Source organism: Takifugu flavidus, chromosome 4, assembly GCF_003711565.1.
Source record: "Takifugu flavidus isolate HTHZ2018 chromosome 4, ASM371156v2, whole genome shotgun sequence".
In the NCBI taxonomy this organism is placed as follows: domain Eukaryota; kingdom Metazoa; phylum Chordata; class Actinopteri; order Tetraodontiformes; family Tetraodontidae; genus Takifugu; species Takifugu flavidus.
In genome coordinates this window covers 1,045,092-1,064,145 of record NC_079523.1, presented here as the reverse complement: position 1 = coordinate 1,064,145, position 19,054 = coordinate 1,045,092, and the positions used below count along the sequence as shown (strand labels likewise).

General features: G+C 47.1%; 2 protein-coding genes across 2 annotated transcripts; both read right to left on the bottom strand.

Annotated features, from left to right (window-relative positions):
- On the bottom strand, window positions 1-5,943 carry si:ch211-117k10.3 (Krueppel-like factor 15). The gene is made up of 3 exons (XM_057030661.1): window positions 5,650-5,943; window positions 3,348-4,513; window positions 1-2,732 (listed from the first exon to the last, which is right to left on the bottom strand). The coding sequence occupies exons 2-3, from the start codon at window positions 4,442-4,444 to the stop codon at window positions 2,564-2,566; spliced, it is 1,266 nt and encodes a 421-aa protein (XP_056886641.1). The 5' UTR covers window positions 4,445-4,513; window positions 5,650-5,943; the 3' UTR covers window positions 1-2,563.
- Window positions 5,944-8,474: 2,531 nt separating this feature from the next.
- nucks1a (nuclear casein kinase and cyclin-dependent kinase substrate 1a) lies at window positions 8,475-15,914 on the bottom strand. The gene is made up of 8 exons (XM_057030313.1): window positions 15,609-15,914; window positions 12,150-12,196; window positions 11,917-12,007; window positions 11,786-11,832; window positions 11,543-11,695; window positions 11,211-11,360; window positions 10,988-11,140; window positions 8,475-10,830 (listed from the first exon to the last, which is right to left on the bottom strand). The coding sequence occupies exons 1-8, from the start codon at window positions 15,623-15,625 to the stop codon at window positions 10,577-10,579; spliced, it is 912 nt and encodes a 303-aa protein (XP_056886293.1). The 5' UTR covers window positions 15,626-15,914; the 3' UTR covers window positions 8,475-10,576.
- Window positions 15,915-19,054: the final 3,140 nt, after the last annotated feature.

The window sequence follows — 19,054 nt, the reverse complement described above, 5'->3', positions numbered from 1 at the left end:
TTCAGCGTTTTCAATTTTATTTCTGCAAATAGGAAAATAGCATTTCTGGTATTCAAAAAACAAAATACTGTATATACAGCCCATGTTCAACCAAAAGCACAGGCGGGAGTGAAAGAGAAACAGAGGAGAGATGGGTAGAGAGACAGAGAGGGAGAGAGAGAGAGATTTGGATGATGGTGATTAGGGAATACAGGTCTGGATATAGGTCAGTAGAAGCAGCCTGGGGAGGCTCAGACACAAAGACAGCATTGATTCAGACAGATAAACACGTCTGCCCGTCTGTCCAGTGGGCTTTCACACAGACCAATGTTTTTACAAAGTGAGACTCAACGCCTCCATGATGCTAGAAACACAGATATAAACATGATTGCTGTGCACGGCGGCATGAATAAGTGCTTTACGTTAAGTGTTTACCAGAAGCACCAATGTTGTTCAAGCAGTAACCTGTGGTCAGCACTGTAGTCGTCTGTTTCTGAGGAAACAATCTAGATATGTCAACGCTGGCATTTAGACAGACTCTTCATATGAAGCACCAAGGTGATCGGATCAAGGGTACATGAGAAGAGGGACTGCACCGCTCGTGCAGCTCAACCTTCAGCTCTTTATTTTTTAATGCTTTTTATTGTTTTGGCATTTCATGGTTCCGATATAAGTTTATGGAACTGCCATAAGAGCACAGTTATTTTTTCTCACTTTCCACTAACACAAGTGCACTTGACACCTTAATGGTTGCAGGGTGGTAGTTTAGGACTCCAAATCCCAGCCCATAATCAGTTTGACATTCCACAGAAGGATCACACTACAATCAAACTCATATTAAAGACCAAAAAATCTCTTGAGAAACATGAATAGCTTAATGCACTGATTAAAACCTCCTCTCTGTTCAAAAAATACACCTATACAATGGCTACGAGCTGTACAGTTTCAGTACGATTATACCGGGTTACAGGGATTGAAGAGATGTTAGCTACCTTTCCAGCTCTTTGACCGATTAGCTTTTCTTGCTGCTATACACAAGAGAACATCATATACAGCAAACGCTGCTGTAAAGAGGAAGGAGCCATGTTCCACGTCACAAAACAGAACATGCAATCCGAGTTGTTTTCGAGGCCATCTGCAGCGGGTTTGGCTGCACACTGACTTCAAGAGAACCTCAGAGAACAAGGAGCTTATAAAGCGAAAGCACATGGTAGATGCGTTCATGTCTGTACGGGGCCAGAACGGGAATTACTGGTTTGGCAACCCTCCGTTTAAAATCACAGTTACATAAAATAAGAGCTGGTTGTGACAATATTAGGTTAAAGTTAGGCTTCGTATCACAGAGAAAAGCATCAGTCACAATAAGGGCACACGGGGACTGAGCAAAGGCATACAGGTCAAAATAAGGAGGATTATGACTTTTGCATTAAAAGGCCAGAACTGACAAAGAGCAAAGCAGATTTTAGTTTTAGCCCAGTCCAACGGGAGGCAAAGCAATCAAGGAGCCATACTATTAGTTCCAGATGACCTGAAAATCTGTTCCTCCCCTTCTGGAGGAGTCTGCAGCGTCCATGATTTCAGCAAAGAGAAATATTTCATTGCATTCCTTGTGATGAGAACACATACCATAAATGTGCTGCCAACCTGGCACACTTTCATTGTTACCATGAACAAAAATATTCAAAATCTTAATGCGTGTGGACCCTTTGGCTTTGATTGGAAGATTCCAAAAGAAGATGGAGCTTATTGAACTACTGTGCCAGTACACTTCCAGCAGCACCCAGTAGCTTCAAAACTGGAACAATAGTGCAGGTAGAGGCTACAAACGGGGGTTCTCCAGGGCTCTCCTGACCTTGTCTTCACGGACATCCCCGTGGCTCTCTTTGACTGCTTCAGGTCTCACAGCCCTGCTACAGAAACATGTACATAGCTTCCACCAGCATAGATAAACGTATCTAGACTCACTTCAGGTAAGTGCTTACTTCTTCTTCTGCAAGTACAGCAACATCGTGTGTGCATAATTGATGTGTAGAACGTTACAAAGAAGAGTTCTACTGCAGCGCACAGTCTGGGAAAAACTGGAGGCAGTGAGATTTACTGTTGAAACGCACCGGAGAGGGCGGGAACGTCGCTGCTGCTCTGCCTGACAGAGGAGGGCTGATGGGAAGTAAACCGGGTCCAGGCCGGACTGCCTTTGTGTTCTCATCTAACACGTTCAGAGGGGATTTCTTATATCACGAGCAGCCTTCTGGCCTCTGATGCATCCCGGCTCCCTCGGGATGCACGTAAAGACAAGGTGGAAGCAGCCCACTTAAAGCTCCCTCCTGTACGCCGCCTTGAACACGAGCGTATGTGAAGGCCAGGAAATCGGACATTTTCCTGAGGAGGCTCTTCGCTCAACGTTGAGATGACACACGAAGGGCAGGGAGGAGATAAAAGAAGGAAGAAACGCTGAAGATGCAGCAGCTGGCTCTCAAATTTCATCCGAAAAGTCGACACTGGATCACGAAGAGTCCTGAGTTCTGGAGCCCCCGGGGAGGGGGCCAGGATGGATGCAGGGCAGATTTTAGGGGCTAGCTGAGAATCACACTGTAGCTCTGATAATCCTGTTGGGTCTGGAGCTGCGGTGGACCTTTGTGTGTTTGGACAAGTGATCGCTGCGGGCGAACTTCTTCTCACACAGCGAACACTCGTACGGCTTGATGCCAGAGTGCGAGCGGCGGTGACGGGACAGCTCATCGGACCGGGAGAACCTGGCGAGACAGGAGCAGAGAGAGCAGGTGGGTGAAGGACCACAGCAGCTGAGAGTGACCCGCCACCCACACAAATGTGTCGGCGGGGCGACACATGCAGCGGCAGCCAGGACCGTTATTGGACAGCTGGCAGGTGATCATCAGAGAAGAGCCAAGAAACTATCCACGTGATGGAAACATGTGGAAGCCTTCTGGGTGAGAAAAGGAATACTAAAACCCAGTAACAGATCATCAGATTATGGATTTATCAGTTAACATTTGCTTATTCTCTTCAGAGAGGAACACACACCACAAGGCTGAGCCTCTTTACTATCACTTACACCCAGAGTTCTGCTGGACTCAGACCTTAATACTCAATATTAAGTTATATTTAATCCTGAAACTCCCTGAAATTTTTAGTTTGCAGATGGTTGCTAATTATCACCTTCTGTTTCTATTTAACATGCAGGCAACATGCATGGGTGGATTCTATGATTAACAGTCAATAGTTGGGCACAGCGTGATGCTCTGTCCAACCCATCCGTGTGCGCTGGTCACGTGACATTAAATTCTAGTCACATTCTAAAAAAATGCCTTCAAACCTGAGGAAAAAAAGATAACGATCCTGTTACGCACCTCCATCCACACTCAGGCCAGCTGCATGTGTACGGTTTCTCTCCTGTGTGGCGGCGGAAATGAGCTTTCAGGTGGCTGCTTTTGGTGTACATCTTCCCACAGCCTGGGTGAGAGCACTTATGGACCCTCTCAGTGGGGGGCACTCTGGTCACGCGGGACCCTACAGCCTTCAACAGGCTGCTGTCCTGGCCCCCGACCCCACTCACGCCCCTGATCTCTAAGGTCCTCATCGTGAGGGGCAGCGGGGCAATCTTCACATACTTCTGGTCCACTGACTTGGTATCTCCAGCGTTTAATGATACCAATGTGGTGGGGGTGGAGGGCACCTGTGGGGTCAACAGTGTGACATTTTGTCCTGTTCCATTCTGGAGACCCATGACCAGATGAGTGAGCCAAATTCCACTTTGGACTCCAGGGGGGGATCCTGCGGGGGTGGGAGACTGGGCCAGTTGCAGGGGCTGGAGCTGCAGAACGAGAGGAGCCCCCAGGAGCACAGGTGGGGTGATTGGAGTGGGAGAGAGGTTCACCTGGGGAGAACGTGACAGGTCAGCTGGGCTTCCTTCTGCTTTGCCAGGAGTGTCTGGTCTTGAAGTGCACTGCGAGGTGCTCGTCCCAGCTTCGGTGCCAGTGTCTGAATCGGTGGTCAGAGGGGCGCTGGAGGATGGCGAGTCCATGCATGTTTGAGGGGAGGGCTCCTCTTTGGGGCTCAATGCCTCGTCTTTGACCAGTTCCATTTTTTCCCTCAGGAACTCTTCTATGTCTTCTAGAGTTGGAGAGAATGGGGAAGAGGAACTGAAAGGGAACTCTGGCAACTTGGGCTCCTGACCTGCAGCTTCATCTTCTCCCTCTTCACCAAGGAAAATATGCAGGCATGCCTCGTCTTCTTCATCTTCCTCCTCCTCCTCACCGTCTTCCTCCTCCCCGGGACTGGAGCTGTGCATGGCGGCGAGCTCCCCGGCCTCGGGGCTGTCGCACGACGCCGAGCTGCCCCCCTCGCTGTGAGCTCCCTCTCCCAGACCGAGAGAGAACAGGCCGCTACAGCCGCCGTCCCTGAACAGGTCGTTGTCCAAACCGGTTCTGCTGCGGAGCGACACCATTGAGTCCAACCAAAAGCAGAAGAGAGATGTGGAAGAAACACTTTTTCCAGAACTGGGATCACAGAAAACCTGCAACGTTGAGAATAGACATGATGAGCATTCAACAGGACTGGTTCACATTCTCCTTCTATCCCATAACTCATCTTTTATATTCACATTCTAAATAAATTTAAATACACACTCTTATGACTGATCAGGTTAGACGTACTCATTTCTGGCCATATCTGTGTTTTATAGATCTCTTTGCATCATAAACACACTTTACGTTAAAACCACCGCGCGAGTGTTGTTGTGTGTTGAAGGTGCAGCTCAACAACTCAAACCTTGTTCTCTTTACAATCAAATTAAAGGAGAAGTAAGTGAGCAGCAGTTTTTGCACGCTTGAAGGGAATCAGCGAGATCTCGCTCCAGCTGAACTCTGAGTGATGATGAAGATGGAGGAAGAGCCTCCTTTTTTGTAAACAACAACGACGTGAGCAGATTTAATACAGGTATTAGATTCAATACAGCAAATCTATTCTAAAACCTGACCCTCAGAATATCAGTAAATACTTACTGTCTCTATAAACATTCCTAATTTGTTATAAGCAAAAAAAGGCCATATTTCCACATTTGATCTTATAGATCGATTTATGATCCAATGCACAGCCCCAGCAAGCACGAGGACATCGATGATTTCCTTCTTTTTAAAAATAGTGACATAAATATACACTTACACTGGAAAATACGATCATAAGAAAGCTGTAAAACCTTTCGCCTTTTCAGTCTCTTGTTAAACACGTGTGGATTCGGCGGATTCGAATGAAGAGCGTCTCATTTTCCAGTGTTACGCGTCGAATCTGAAGGCAGAGTCGAAGCCGCGCTGCGATCATGTCGAAGGAATCTGTGGCTGCTGTCAGAGCCTCAGCACATGTTGCAGCGAGGCCTCCGACTCCACACCAGCAGGGCTGGTAAACATGGCCCGCACCGACGCACCCACGGCCGCGTGCACACGCAAAACCAGCCCGCAGACCGAACCAGAGGAAGCCAGGACGGCCTTTGTCGCGCAAGAAGCGTTCAAAAGACGGCAAACTCGTCTGACTACAGCAGCGCCTGCACAGGAATCCACGGGTCTCAAGTTCGGCTGGGTCAAAAAAATGTTCCACACTCCCCCCGTCTCTCTGGTGACCAGATCAGGGGGATCCCGAATATCTGCCTCGGCCTACCGTGCTCAGACCGAAGGAGGGTCGGTGCAGGAAGCGGCGCCGTCGACGGCGTTCTCTATTTGGACGCTTTCTCCCCTCCTTCGTCGTGTTATTGTCGTCGCGCTCTCACGTCGCGTCCTTGCCACGGATCCATGTTGGCATTCCTTTTCCCAGCGTCACGTGACGGCATCGCAGCACAACTCAGAGGCACGGGTCCCGTTCGGCCGCGCTGATTGGCCGAGCCCGGCGGAGGCTCGCCCTAAAAGGAGCGCTCTGATTGGACGGCGGCCGATAAATTCTGACTGCCATGTGTTGATCATGGGCGCAGAGCACAATGTGGCCTTGTGACGGGGGCGGGGCCAATCACCGGAAGCAGAACATGGTCGTTCTGAGGGATGACCTCGTCCCGAATGACTTCACCACGAACAGAAACAAAACACACGCACACCTCCGCCAATCAGCTCATTCCCCCACGTGCTGACTTACACCCAAAGCTGGTGATCCAATCAATCGGATTATCTTCAATGGGTTTGTCTTCCACCATGTATTGCTGGTCTTGTGTTGGAGGCTCTCAGTGAAGTGAGGGGGCTGATCATAGACTATGATTCACATTCAAACACCGGCGGTCACATGACCTCCCTGGCACAGCCTCATCCTGCAGCCAGCAGGCAAAACTGTAGAGGGGCTTCCTGTCATTGCTCTGATTTGCTTCTGATTTTAGTTTTATTTTGTCATTACCATCTGTCCTCATATTGCCCCCTAATCAGGTAGAAGAAGCGGTGATGGTTTTTTTCTCCTCAAACACCTCCAAACTGCAGAGGAGTGAGGAAGGATGTCAGTAGTGACCACAGTCCGAACCACAGTCGGGTTTAGGAAGCTGCAGGAAACGGATCAGACACCCTGATGGTGGACATCAACCTTGGGCATCGTTCATCACTTTACAGAGCTCAACTATGATGATACTGATGTAAAAGTATTTCCTCCATCGATTGGCCAGCTGCTTATTGTCTACATGTCTGTGGCTGCTTTCTGGACCTCTGGTGTCCCACTGGGTTCTGTTCTGGGACCGCCACTGAATGTGCTTTAACGTTGTTGCATTATCAACGGCCGTGATAACAAGTCTGGTGATTTTCTCTGGAATCAACATTGACAGTAAGGCGGAACCATGTCAAATGTTTGGCTTCTAGAGACGGTAATAGAGCAAATAATGAACCCAGTTCTGTTCTACTGATGTTAGCAGGGTTGTTGCCGTGTGCTAATTAACTCCTCACCAAGTCTGCAGTCCCGTTCTGACATTTGATCAGCGTTAATTGCTTCTTATTCTTCATATCTACTGGATTTTTCCAGCTCTTTGGAGCCACATAAACTACTTCTTTGTAGTTGATGCTCTTCTAACTGGTGTTTTTTTTACTTTAAATTTACATTCTTGTCTGCTCTCATGTCACAGCCTTTTATTTAGATGTATTACATAATCATTTCGGTAGTAGTTCAAAATTTTAAATTTTAAAATAAATCACTTTTTAAAAAAACAAACCATAACTAGTATGAAATATGAACAGAGACAGAGAATAATTGGACAGAGATTCTGGACCAGTTAGTGTTAGTGAGTGTTAGATAAAATATGTAAAGTAATGGTTTGTGTATTGTAATATAGAATATTCTGGCTGCAGGCACTTCCTGGCTGTGTTTAAGAACACACTGTCCTATCAGGATTACACAGACTCAAGTGAAGAGTCATCATTTGGAAGTTTAGGAAAACAGCAGCTAATTACAGAATGTGTAGTTTGAGAATTGTCTCACAAATTGGAGGTGTGATGGAGGTTAATTAGAGTTCATCACGCAGAAATTAAGTTGAGGTATTAGTTCGACTTTATTCCGATGAACAGCATCGCCATCTGGTGGCTAAACAGAGCAACAACAGGTCAGCGAGAGAGGGAGAGAGAGGGAGGGGGGAGAGAGAGGGAGGGAGAGGGAGGGAGAGAGAGGGAGAATGACCAACCACATAAACTAAAGAGCACAAGGATAAGTAGATAGAAGAGTAGACTGCAGCATTTATGCACCAAAGACCTTCAGAACTTTGCTGTGGTTTCTTGGCAACAGCACACAGCCCGACGTCATGTCACATCTTCACCCATGGAAAGTAAAAAAAAAACCACCCCTGTTTTACGCATGCTCGTTTGCTGTTAGCTTTATTTTAAATGTCAGGGGTGTTTGTGTCCCACAATTAAATAACATAAAGTGGATTTGGTGAATATCCCAGCAGGGCCAGGGCCCTGTTCTGAGGCCCCCCAGAACCACATGGACCCACATCTGAGCATTTTTTGTTCTTACTCTCCTTTAAAAATAATTACAGCTTCCTCAGAAGTCAAGACGGCTCTTTTAGTTTTTACACTGTGCAGCTAAACTCTAACATGGTGGCCCTTTAAAGAACTGACGTCATGGAAGTGCTTTTGTAATTCCTCGCTGCGTAAACCGAGTCAAGAACCTATAGTAAAGGTATCAAATGTTCCTCCACGGGTATCAAGGATTCTCCTCCAGGTTCAGTTCCACCATTCTACATTTTTAATTAGCAAATAAGCCGCAGTTACTCAGCGCTGTTTTACCTTTGCCATTTTAGCCCGACCCACTAACTTTTAACGTTGTTTGTATTTACAGTGCAAATATTTACAGTAGATTATTTGACAGGAGAACTTCAGAAATTGCAACGTTATGTGAGTTTTGGAGGAACTATAAACCTGCGTGATTGTGCGCGTATCGGTGCAGCCTGACGCAGCGCCCCCTGTGGAGGACAGAGGGATTACAGATCATTACACGCCAACAGCACCAGAACATCAGAAACCAGGTAGTTAAATCTGTAGAAAAAGTAGGTTGCCTTTATTAGAAGCTGGGAAACCAAAAACATTATCAACATTGTTGTTAATACTTTTTTTTTTATGTAAGACCACAACATTGCCATCACCAGCATCATTTCTTTGCACCATTTTCCACAACATGCAAAAAGATTTGAGTTCAGCGTTCCTTTTCCACACTGACAAGATTCTCCACTTGGTCTTCTGTAAGAATCACAACTCTTACAATTACATTGCAAATACAGAAAAGTACAACAGAAGAAGTTGTAGAATGGATGAAAGAGGAGAAATTCACAGCCTTATCCCATGTGGGGCGATGGAGAGGAGCAGTCAAGCCCGACACTCCCATCTACAGACAGTATCTGATCCTGCAGTGTCAAATTCATAAAAACAACCTTTTTTTACTCTTAAATCTCATCCAACCAAGAATTGGGGGTCAAATCAGGAGCATGTAGAAAAACGAAAGGGCGACCTGCCGACGAGGACAGCTGTAAATCTACCGACTGTGCTTCTGAACCAGGTGGGTTCCAGCGCGTCCTGGAATTCCAGGACTCGTCTGCGTCAGAATTTCTCAAGACAAAAAAGCTCGATAGTCAAATTTCTGTTCCAAAGATCACAATTGGAAACTTTTTGCCTTTCAATTTCCGCGACAGTGAAATGCCGCTCGGTTCAAAAAAGGGACAACGTCACTAGTGCTGCACCAGATCTCAGAATCACTAGTCTTGTGATCGTTTATGGCTTCGGATGGAATGCTGATCAAACAAATTGTTGACGCGTGCCGTGTCCAATAAAGACCTACGACGCGAGGACAGGTTACATTCTCAGGCCTCCGACGGCGCCACCAGAGCCACTGCTTCAACGTGGTGAAAATTAAGGCATTAAAAAGACAAATGATCAGGTGAGTCTGTCAAAAGGGGGGGAAACCAAACCCGGGTGGATTGTGATCGTAAAGGAAGAGCGCACGGACGTGATGTGGACAGCAACACTGGAGGAGCAGCGGGTGTGATGGAGGAGGGACGGCCGCTCTAACCATCAGAACAGACTGGATAGGGCCAACTTAGGTTTCTTTAAAATCAAGATACATTTTATTTTTTCTTAAAAAACAAACATTACAAAAAAAATCTGAATAAAGATTTAGAACAACGAACCAACAGGAGAAAAAAAACAAAACAAAACAAAAACCAACATTCTTTTTTTTTCTTGAGAAAAAGAACCGAAACAAAAAAAAAAATCTTGCATTTCTTAAAAATGAACCATTCGACAGAATAAAGGTCGGGGTTGGGGGGGTGGTGGTGGGGGCCTGGCACGGGGGCTTGAGCGGGAGGAGACGCCTGAGCCATGCATGATGTCAAGGTTCGTGTTTTCACAGGGAATGGGTCGCAGCATGGCGCAGCCGAGGAAAAACCCCACGGACAAAACCGTTACACGCAGGCAGCCGACGGGAGCGGAAAGGAAAGGAACCAAAGCCCACGTGGGAAATTCCTTCACAGAACTCGATAAAAATGTCATTAACACGCTCGAAAGAAGGAAGAGTGACCCACCGACCTGCCCTCGCGGGCGTTCGGGGCAGACGGGCGGCGCTTTAACCGAAGAAACAGCCTTTAAAACAACTACTAACACGGCGAGATTAAAAGAGGTAAAAAGCTCCGAGTACCAGAGAAAGCGCAGCATGTGTGAATACAGCGCTCCGGTTCATGATACGCTCCGAGGGAACAAGTCCGACGGAGGCGGATTGAGCGTGAGGCTAGCTCATGTCCGGTCAGGAGGGGAAATTAAAGCCACGTTTGATCACACTGAGGACGGATGCTCGCGAGCACGGCGCTCCTGGAGAAGGCAGAACTGTCGGGACTTTCACAATAAAATACGGGGAGGAACTGCCGAGTATAGTGAGGTCGGGGAGGAAAAACTCATACACACATGTCAGTCCCATGATCAACAACGTTGCAACTGGAAAGAGGAGCGTCCAAACCGCTGCGCCAGGCCACCAAGGGAACAAAAAAAAATAAAATAAATGAACCCCCAAAAAAGTGAAGCAACAAAAGAAACAAAAACGTTGACAGAGAGACAGAAAAGACATAAAGGATAGACTCTGGCATCTTCTAGTCTTCTCCAGAGGGTGCCTCTTCTTCTGAGCCGTCCTCCTCCTCTTCGTCTTCCTCCTCCTCGTCACCTCCTGCAGCCTCCTTTGTCGTCTTGGGGGCAGGGGAGGTCTCTTTCTTCTCAGCTTCCTCCTCCTCCTCTTCCTCCAGGGGGCTCTCGGGATCCTCTTCCTCCTCCTCTTTGGGTGAGCTCTTCTCCAGGGCCTTGGTGCTGGGACGCCCTTTGCCTTTTCCTTTCATTGGACTGGGGGTGACTGAGGAAAACACGAGGCACTTAGCGACCACTAAACATCCCAGTAAACAAGACAGGAAGAAGCTAAAGTTCCAGGGATAACAACAAAGTTCCAGGATCCCAGGAACTAAGGTGGTTTGTCTTTGACCAGGAGCTAAAAGGTGGTTGGGGCTGCTCACCTGTGGCCTTTAGTCGGGGTTTGGGGCTTTTCCTCTCTTTCTTGTCTGGCCGTCCTCGTCGAATCACCTTCTTGCCCCTCTTCTTCGACTGGCCGTAATCGCTGTCATCGTCGTCCTCCACCATGAAGTCCTCGTCGCTGCCAGACTCGTCAGCTGCCCAGAAAACAAACACTCATGATGCCACTTCCTGTCGTTCTCCGAGGCACGAGCACGAGGCACCTACGGTCCATGTAGGGTTCCTCCTGGTCTTCCTGCTCCTCGTCCTCGCTGCCGCCGTCACCCAGCAGGATCTCCCTCTGTTTGGACACGGCCTTGGAGGCGGCCTGGCGCACCGTGCGCTTTCGACTTACTTCCCTCTCATCGTCGCTGTCATCTACACAACGCACACATTCACACAACGGGCACATCTTTAAAAACTAGGAACCAAATGTAGGTTCAAGTACTCGTGGACCCACTGGCCCTCGGATCAGAGCTACACGCCACCTCGGGCGTGAACTAAAACACACACGTGTCTCATCTGAAAGCAGAAGCAGGCCGGGGACCCGGGCCGGTTACCTGCAGCCCGTTTCCTCTTTGGGCCCCTCTTGGCGGGCTTTTCTGGCTTGGCTTTCTTTGATTTCTTCCCTCGTTTATCATCGTAGTCACTCCCTCCGTCTTCATCCTCTTCCTCTCCGAAGTCATTGTCCTCCTCGTCGCTGCCAAAGTCATCTGCCGCAGCGACACGGAGGGAATTCAGGCGGTGACCCGACAGGAGTGTCTGAACAAAGCTGCCGTCTCCGTTATTAAAGAGCGCCTTACCTGCTGAATCATTTTTGGACTTGGACAGCTTGTCGTCAGACTCCTCGCTGCAACGCGGGATGAAGGAGAACGCGAGTTAGCGCTTTGGGGGCGTTTAAATGAATCGCTCGGGGCGTCTGAGGGGGGCTCACCTGTCATCCTGCGAGTTCTTTGAGCGCTTGTGTTTGGGCTCACGAGGGGCCGTGCGCACCTTCTTGGGCTCACTGTCACCGTACTCCTCATCTGTGAGAAAACAACCACCCAGTTAACCATCGAGGACTCGGCTCAACTTCTAGAATAAGAAAATATTCATAATTCCACATCTACAAAGGCTCCAGCCTCTCGGGACAGAGGTGGACCTTCCCCCTCGTTTAGATCTTCTTACCTGCATCAGACTCATTGAATTGTGAATAGTTCACCACTTTCCTGTTCCTGGAAGAAAAAAAGCAACAGCAGGTTAAGTTTTACAGGTCAAATGGCTGTAAATTCACATGGGATCATCAGTGTGTGTGTGTGTGGGGTGGGGGGGGGGGGTCCACGGCTCTGGAATAGACGCCAGCAGCGGCTCCACAACCAGAACAAGTACAAACAGAATCCATGAATAAAACTTCAAAATAAAAATCAAACAATATTTTTGCCTTACTGGGCTACTGGAAGAGTTCATTTTTGATGTAGCTGCTTAGATCTTATTGCATAGAAACACACACACACTCCAAATTTGGCTTAGAAGAGCAACAAGCTGTTTCCTTCCAATGAGCCACCTTGAGATTAACACACACCGAGTGTGAACCATCACAGAGCTGATGGACAAAACCACCACCGTATACTGGAAACACACGTCTCACAACACTGGTGTCATTTTTTAACCATCAGACTACAATTAAATAGCATTCAAACAGCCCAGTCAACAGTCAGGAGGCACAAACGCTTTTAAATATTTATTTCTATGAACCATTTTAATTCAAAACGATAGCAAAAAGCACCATAAGCCCCAATTCATTTGGGCAGGAACCAAGTTGTGCTTGAGTAAATCAGAAGGATGAAGCCAAATATGTGTAGATTGAGTCTATATGATTATATGATGACCATTATATATATATTATATTATATAATATTATTATATTATGACCATATTAGCAGATGACGTGCGGACATGTTGCCCACATTTGTCTCCTCGTCAACAGCGACCCCTGGTGGCCGCCCGAAATTACGCAACCTGCGCCCTTTTCAAATTGAGAAAGAATGATTAAAGCGCCTTCGTGGCAGGATCAAAGGGGGCCACACCCACCTACATCATCTGCGACGTCTCCGTGATGCACCTGCACACCGGTGCCACGAAGACCTGAACACTAAACACAAAAGCCAGTTTTATTGCCTTTTTGTAAGGCAGCAGAGGCAAATTGACTAAAATAAAACTAGCTGCTGCTCAGGCTTGTTCGTGCTCAGGAGACATGTTAGACCAGATACGGCGTATAACCCGTGAAGCGGCGTGCAACAGCTCCTCCTGCGTTACTACTGCAGAGAATCCTTTTCCTCGACGGAAGCACAAAGCAGTTCCCCGACTCCTCATTTTAGCGGCTGGTTGTTTCAGGTTTTAACAAACATCTTCACGGATGAGGGCTCAGATGGGAGGGCCAGTGATGCGTCACCACGGCTGTCATCAATTATGCAACAACCTCATCAATACAGCGCTCATTAGGAACACGCTACAACATCTGCCTCATTTCCACATGAACACTCTTTAAGTGGGACTGTGGGACCTGCCAGGAGGCTCCTCCGGGGTCACGAGCCGTAACGTTCTGGACACATCATGAGTCTGGCGCTTTATCAGCAGCATCGATCAGAAATGCTGATTAAACTGCTCACTGATAAAAAAACCAACTCTTGTATAGTTCAAAACAATCAGAGGAGATTACCGGCTGATTAACCCCTCTGGAGTCTCCCTGGTCGGCTCTTCCACACCATGCTATGCACCACCGTGCCCGTAAAATAAATACTAATGTTTGCACATCGATTACTTGATTATCTGTCGGTGCAGCGCCGGGCGAGAACCAAACCAAGCAGAGAAAACCCCCGCGAGCATGTGGGAAGCCAGCAGCCAAACACTCGTCTCAAGCGTGTAAAAGCTCCAGCTCGGAGGGAGGCTGTCATGGAACGTGCGCCCTGGCTCCTCCACGTTCCCCCGTATATCGTTCCATCTCCTCTAAAACCAACATGCACAAACATGCAGATTTCCACAAGTGACAGTAAATACAAGACAGAGAAGTTAGACTCGGTCCCAGCGAGAGCTGCCAGAGCCACAGACGTGGAACTAATAAACGGCGTCGTCGTCTGGGCGACGGCAACGACAGCGTGTTTAATCTTTTAGCATATGCACAAGTCAAACCTTCATTTTAGCTCCAGAGTCCAACGGCTTCATGACCTCGGTGGTGTTGACGTGACAACACAATGAGAGATTTAACAGATATGTAATAAATCAGCTGTGTATTAAAATAAAATGACACCTGCTGAAGTCATTTCAGGGATATCCCGGCTCCATATGAGAGCAGCTATGATATATTTCACTTCCTGCCAGGAATGTTTCTCGTTTGTCGTAAACACGGATCTCAGAAAGTTCTATTTTCACACCAACACAGAAAAAGTTAACACCCTAAAAACATACTAGTTTCATCTGTTATTACACAGTATGGGAATACTTAAAAAATGACTGTAAATGACATAAAGATGGCTTTAGAGGAGGCAGCGCTCGCCTTCCTTTGTTGGCGCCGCCGTCTACTGAGGTCAGACTTGACGCACGTGCCAGAAATGAAGGTACGGCACATAGAACGTCATAGAGCGCCACAAGGGTCTATGTTGTATTTATTGCATTACTTCACCATTCCTTTTGTGAATGTTTCCTTTATTCACTTACTAATGTGCAAGTCTATCTCTCATTTACCGCTGGCAGCTACAATGAAAGTCAGGTAATGAAAATCCAGCACAGCCCCTGGATGGTAAAGAAAATGTAGGACGAAGCAGGGCACGTATTGAAGGCGGTGTTCGTTCTGGCGCCCCCTGCTGGTCGGTCCTCCGGGGCGCCGCTGGGGGGTGTGGTGACTGTGTAGTACTCCGCCTCCCTCTGACATCAGCCAGCGCACCTAATTTATTGCCAGCTCTGAAATTGTAGGTCCCTTTTCCCCTATTTCTCCCCCCCCCCACGACGACATTTCTGTCGAACAATGCGCCGTTTTCAGCTCGCTGTCGCGCGCGGACGACAACGTTTGCAAGTAGTTGAATAAAAACACGACAAAAATGTGCGGCGCGTACGTGCGCAGTCTGCGCGGCAACGAGATTAAATAGCGAGGCCGAACCACCTCCTGTCGTTTTTCAGTGGTGGGGAAGGAAGGAAGGAAGGGGGGGATTTGCCTTCCCTGGATGAATGGGTGGCCATATTCTCATTCTCAGTTTCGGGGGAAAAATGATATGAGGGCTGGCGTAACTAAAGCGTGCGTGTTCTAGCCGAATCACGCCGCCTAATTTGCCGCCTGGCCTAAAAAAGCAGCCAACAATGGGCATGATAGATCCTCCGAAAAGCGCGATAAAGACACGACACGGCGGCGGGCTGCGCGTTATCTCCACAGACATGGCGAACGGACCCGCACGGCCGGGATCCATGTTAGAAACACGCCGTGCACACGCGGAGGGACACTCGCGCACGGATCCCCATTATTCTTTCATGAAATAAACATATTCTCAGCTCATATAAACCACGGCGTGCTCCGGGCGTGCATGATATCCGCGACGCCTGCCAGCGCGGACTCGTTATTAACGCACGGAGAGCAGGGGACAGATTTAGCACACCTACCTCACTGGTCTTGACATTTTGCAGGAATACTGTGGAGGTTAAGGATGCGAACAAGGAGTTGAAGAAAAAGCACGGGAGGAAAAAAAAGAAGTGTAGATTCCCGCTCTGCGAACGACCAAAGGCAGCAAGGTTGACGCACAACTCCGCCGCCTGAGCTAGCGCCTGAAAATAAAAATACGGCAGCCACTTGTCCTACACACGCAAATATTCTTATTATTTTTTACCCTCAGCTGCTCAAAATGGTGAATAAAACAAACTGAAACTGCAGCCTGCGTGCAACCAAACCTACAGCTTTGAGGGGTGGGTCCTCAACGAGAAGCACCGCCCCCACACGAGCCTGAGAGGAGCAGCGTGGCGCTCCGCTCCTCCCATTGGCTGATTTGAACCATAAAGCTCTTCCCCATTGGCCGCCTCGGCTGCCCTTTAGAGCACGTTCAGCATACAGTTACCCGCTTTTGTTAGCAGGCTCGGTTGAAACAGCACTGTTAAGAAAACAAAAAGAGGCCCTCAGGTTGGATGCAAACATTGGATCCACTGTGGATCCCTGAAGACCGTCAGGCCGTGTTGCATTTATCGATCACAGTCTGAACGATATGTGTCAATGGAATAACGATATTCCAGGGATTCGGGTCGTCAGATCGAGTATTGAAGCCCTGATCCGTCACTAACCTTGTGTCTCACCTGGTCGGCTGCAGCAGAATGACAGGCAGGAGCGGCTGGATCATCAGAGATGATCAGAGGCTCCCCCGTCCACGTTCATCAATGCACCACTTTTAATGTTTGTGTGTTTCACTCTTCACGCTCACTGTTCTCCGTCCCCTCTTTTGCACCAATAATCAGGGAAATTTTGCAGCAGAATGATGAAAATGTCTAATTAATATTGGCACTATGATCAGAGCCATCAGTCAAAGTCAGCATTTTTCTGACAGTTGTACCTTGTGGTGACTCGGCTGACAGCTGTAATGTGCTGTTTTATGTGGTTTATTGTGAGATGTTGCAATAAACCATCTGATCCGTGATTAGTCACGCTGAGGCCGTCTGCACTGTTTTTATCATGTGTCTTAAAACTTTGTTGACATGAACAACATGCAGGGAATTACAAATCTGTTGTGAAGAGCTTCCCATAAAGCTCACCTGTAATGTGTCATTTAATAATATTTTAAACAAGCACGTTAAATCACTGACATTTGCCACAGTTTTCTTGGTTGGTATAAGAATATGATTTAATTAGATAGATGTCCAGGGTGTCTCCCTCTTCACTTTAATGTTCATTCTTAATTAAGTTCTAAAGTTTCCACATCAAAGTTTATAAATGCTAAATCTTTTCTTTCCAGGGATTTAGATCAGATACAAAAGGGACACTTTTCATTTAAAAAAGGAGCAGAACTCTTGCATTTTTGGCAGAGCCGACGCCTTCAGCATCTTTTCAGTTTCAGGTTTTCAGTTCCTGGAGATCCAGTATCAGAACCTGAAAAAAAAACCCAAACAAACCCGCGCTTAAGTGCCTCTTTGATTATGGTGTTTAACTTTTATGGCCCTGTTTTATCCTCTTTGCCTTCAATCTCTGCTAGTATCCTGATGTAAACCAGTGTTTCTTCATCAGCTGCAGCCACCTCTGGGCCTGGCTGGACACCATTCCTAGTGTGTGTGTGCATGTGTGTGTGTGTGCGTGCGTGTGTGTGTGTGTGTGTGTGGGGGGGGGGGGGTTTGCAGATTTCTTATTAGAGTATCAGATTAGTTGTGTGTAATGAAAGAGCTGCTTCCTTTGTCTGTGTGTCTCTTGGTTCCTTCCAAACAGACGTGCAGCCGTTCTCCATGTTCAGGGACGATGCTGTGGTGAAGAGCAGGTACGTTGCCATGGAAACCAGGGAAGTGTCTCTTGCCTTTCTGTCTGTTCTTTTCTTTGCAGTTGCCTCTGAATAATTCCTCTGCCCATCCTTCAGCCTGCAACGGCACACGTGTCTGGCTGCTCAGGTCCAGCTGTTCCGGTGCTGTAGCCCGCGTTCAGGCTGCGGACACGTTACCTCTCCCTCTAAAATTCCCATGAATATAAATGATCAATGTTGAATTAGAGCCAAATGATCGCCTGACAGGAAGCGCCACATGTCGGCCCTTGAGTATTGCTGCCACCTAGTGGCAAAGATGTAGAACTACAGTAAAATCAATCAATCAATCAATCAATCAATCAATCAATCAATCAATCAATCAGAATAAACTAATTTATTCTGATTGAGTTTCTCTTGTTTTTACATCAACCTTTGTAAATGCTGTATTTGTTCCGTGCGGAGATTTAAAATGAGTCTTCTGGTGCTGTTTTGGCTCGATTATTTTAATTAAATATCTTAGAAAAATCACACTATCTTAAACACTTTTAATGTCATCTGCCCGAATCTTGCGGTTTCAAACGGGATCCCGCACGACCGTCGGTGGACCTACGGTGGCTGTTCTGGAACAAAAGGATTTTTCTACAACCGCACGCGCAAGTTGCAGTGCAGAAGTTTGTTCTCCATATATATGAAATAAAGTTGTAGAATCAATATTAAGAAAAATCACGTTTCAATCACGTTAGCAAATTTTAGCGTAAGTTAAGAAAGATAAATCAGCGCTAATATGACGACAGTGACCTCGGCGACCAGCAGGGGGCGCTGCAGGACCGCGATGGAGCCCTTCTGAGCTCTGCTGCAGAGTTCATCACACTTCCAGTCATTGTGTGAAGCTCTGAGGCAGAAGCAGAACCAAAGTAACGGGCTGAAGAAGCTCCACCAGAGAACCTTCAGCTCTGTTCTCTCATGAGTGTCTGGACTCAACTTTCTTCTTCTGTTCCTCCATCATGATGGGAAGCACCAGCTCACGCACGAGCTGTGTTTACTCCTGCACGCTTCTTCCAACCGGTCTGACATGAGCTTGTTTTCCTCTGTCAAGACATTGTCCATCTTCTCGGCTCCTCGTTATTCCGTTCCTCTCCTGAATCTTAATGACCTTCTGCTGTTCTGTGGTGGAGCAGCATTCCCACTCGGGATGGAAAACCATCAGGAAAATAGGAACAGGCGGAACGTCAGCAGGACCAGAACATGGAGCAGAAACTAAAGTGATGTTTTATTAAGTCATAAAGAAAATGTAGATGTTTCTGGGGAAAATATGTCAAAAGGTTGTTAATAATAGCGTTTTTGGAAATATGTCATTCTAAATACTATGAATTGTATATTATATAATGATACACGTCATTAAAAAATGTAAACATTCTTATGTTAAAAGGAAAAATGCCCTCATTTAAAATGTCCCATTTCTTACAAACAAACTACTACTACAAACAACAACAACAACAACAACAATAATAATTGGTGTCTGCTCTAATATGAAAATTGGTCTATATTTATCTACACATTTGGTTTAAGACAAAAATATAATAATAATACTAATACTAATAATAATAATAATAATAATAA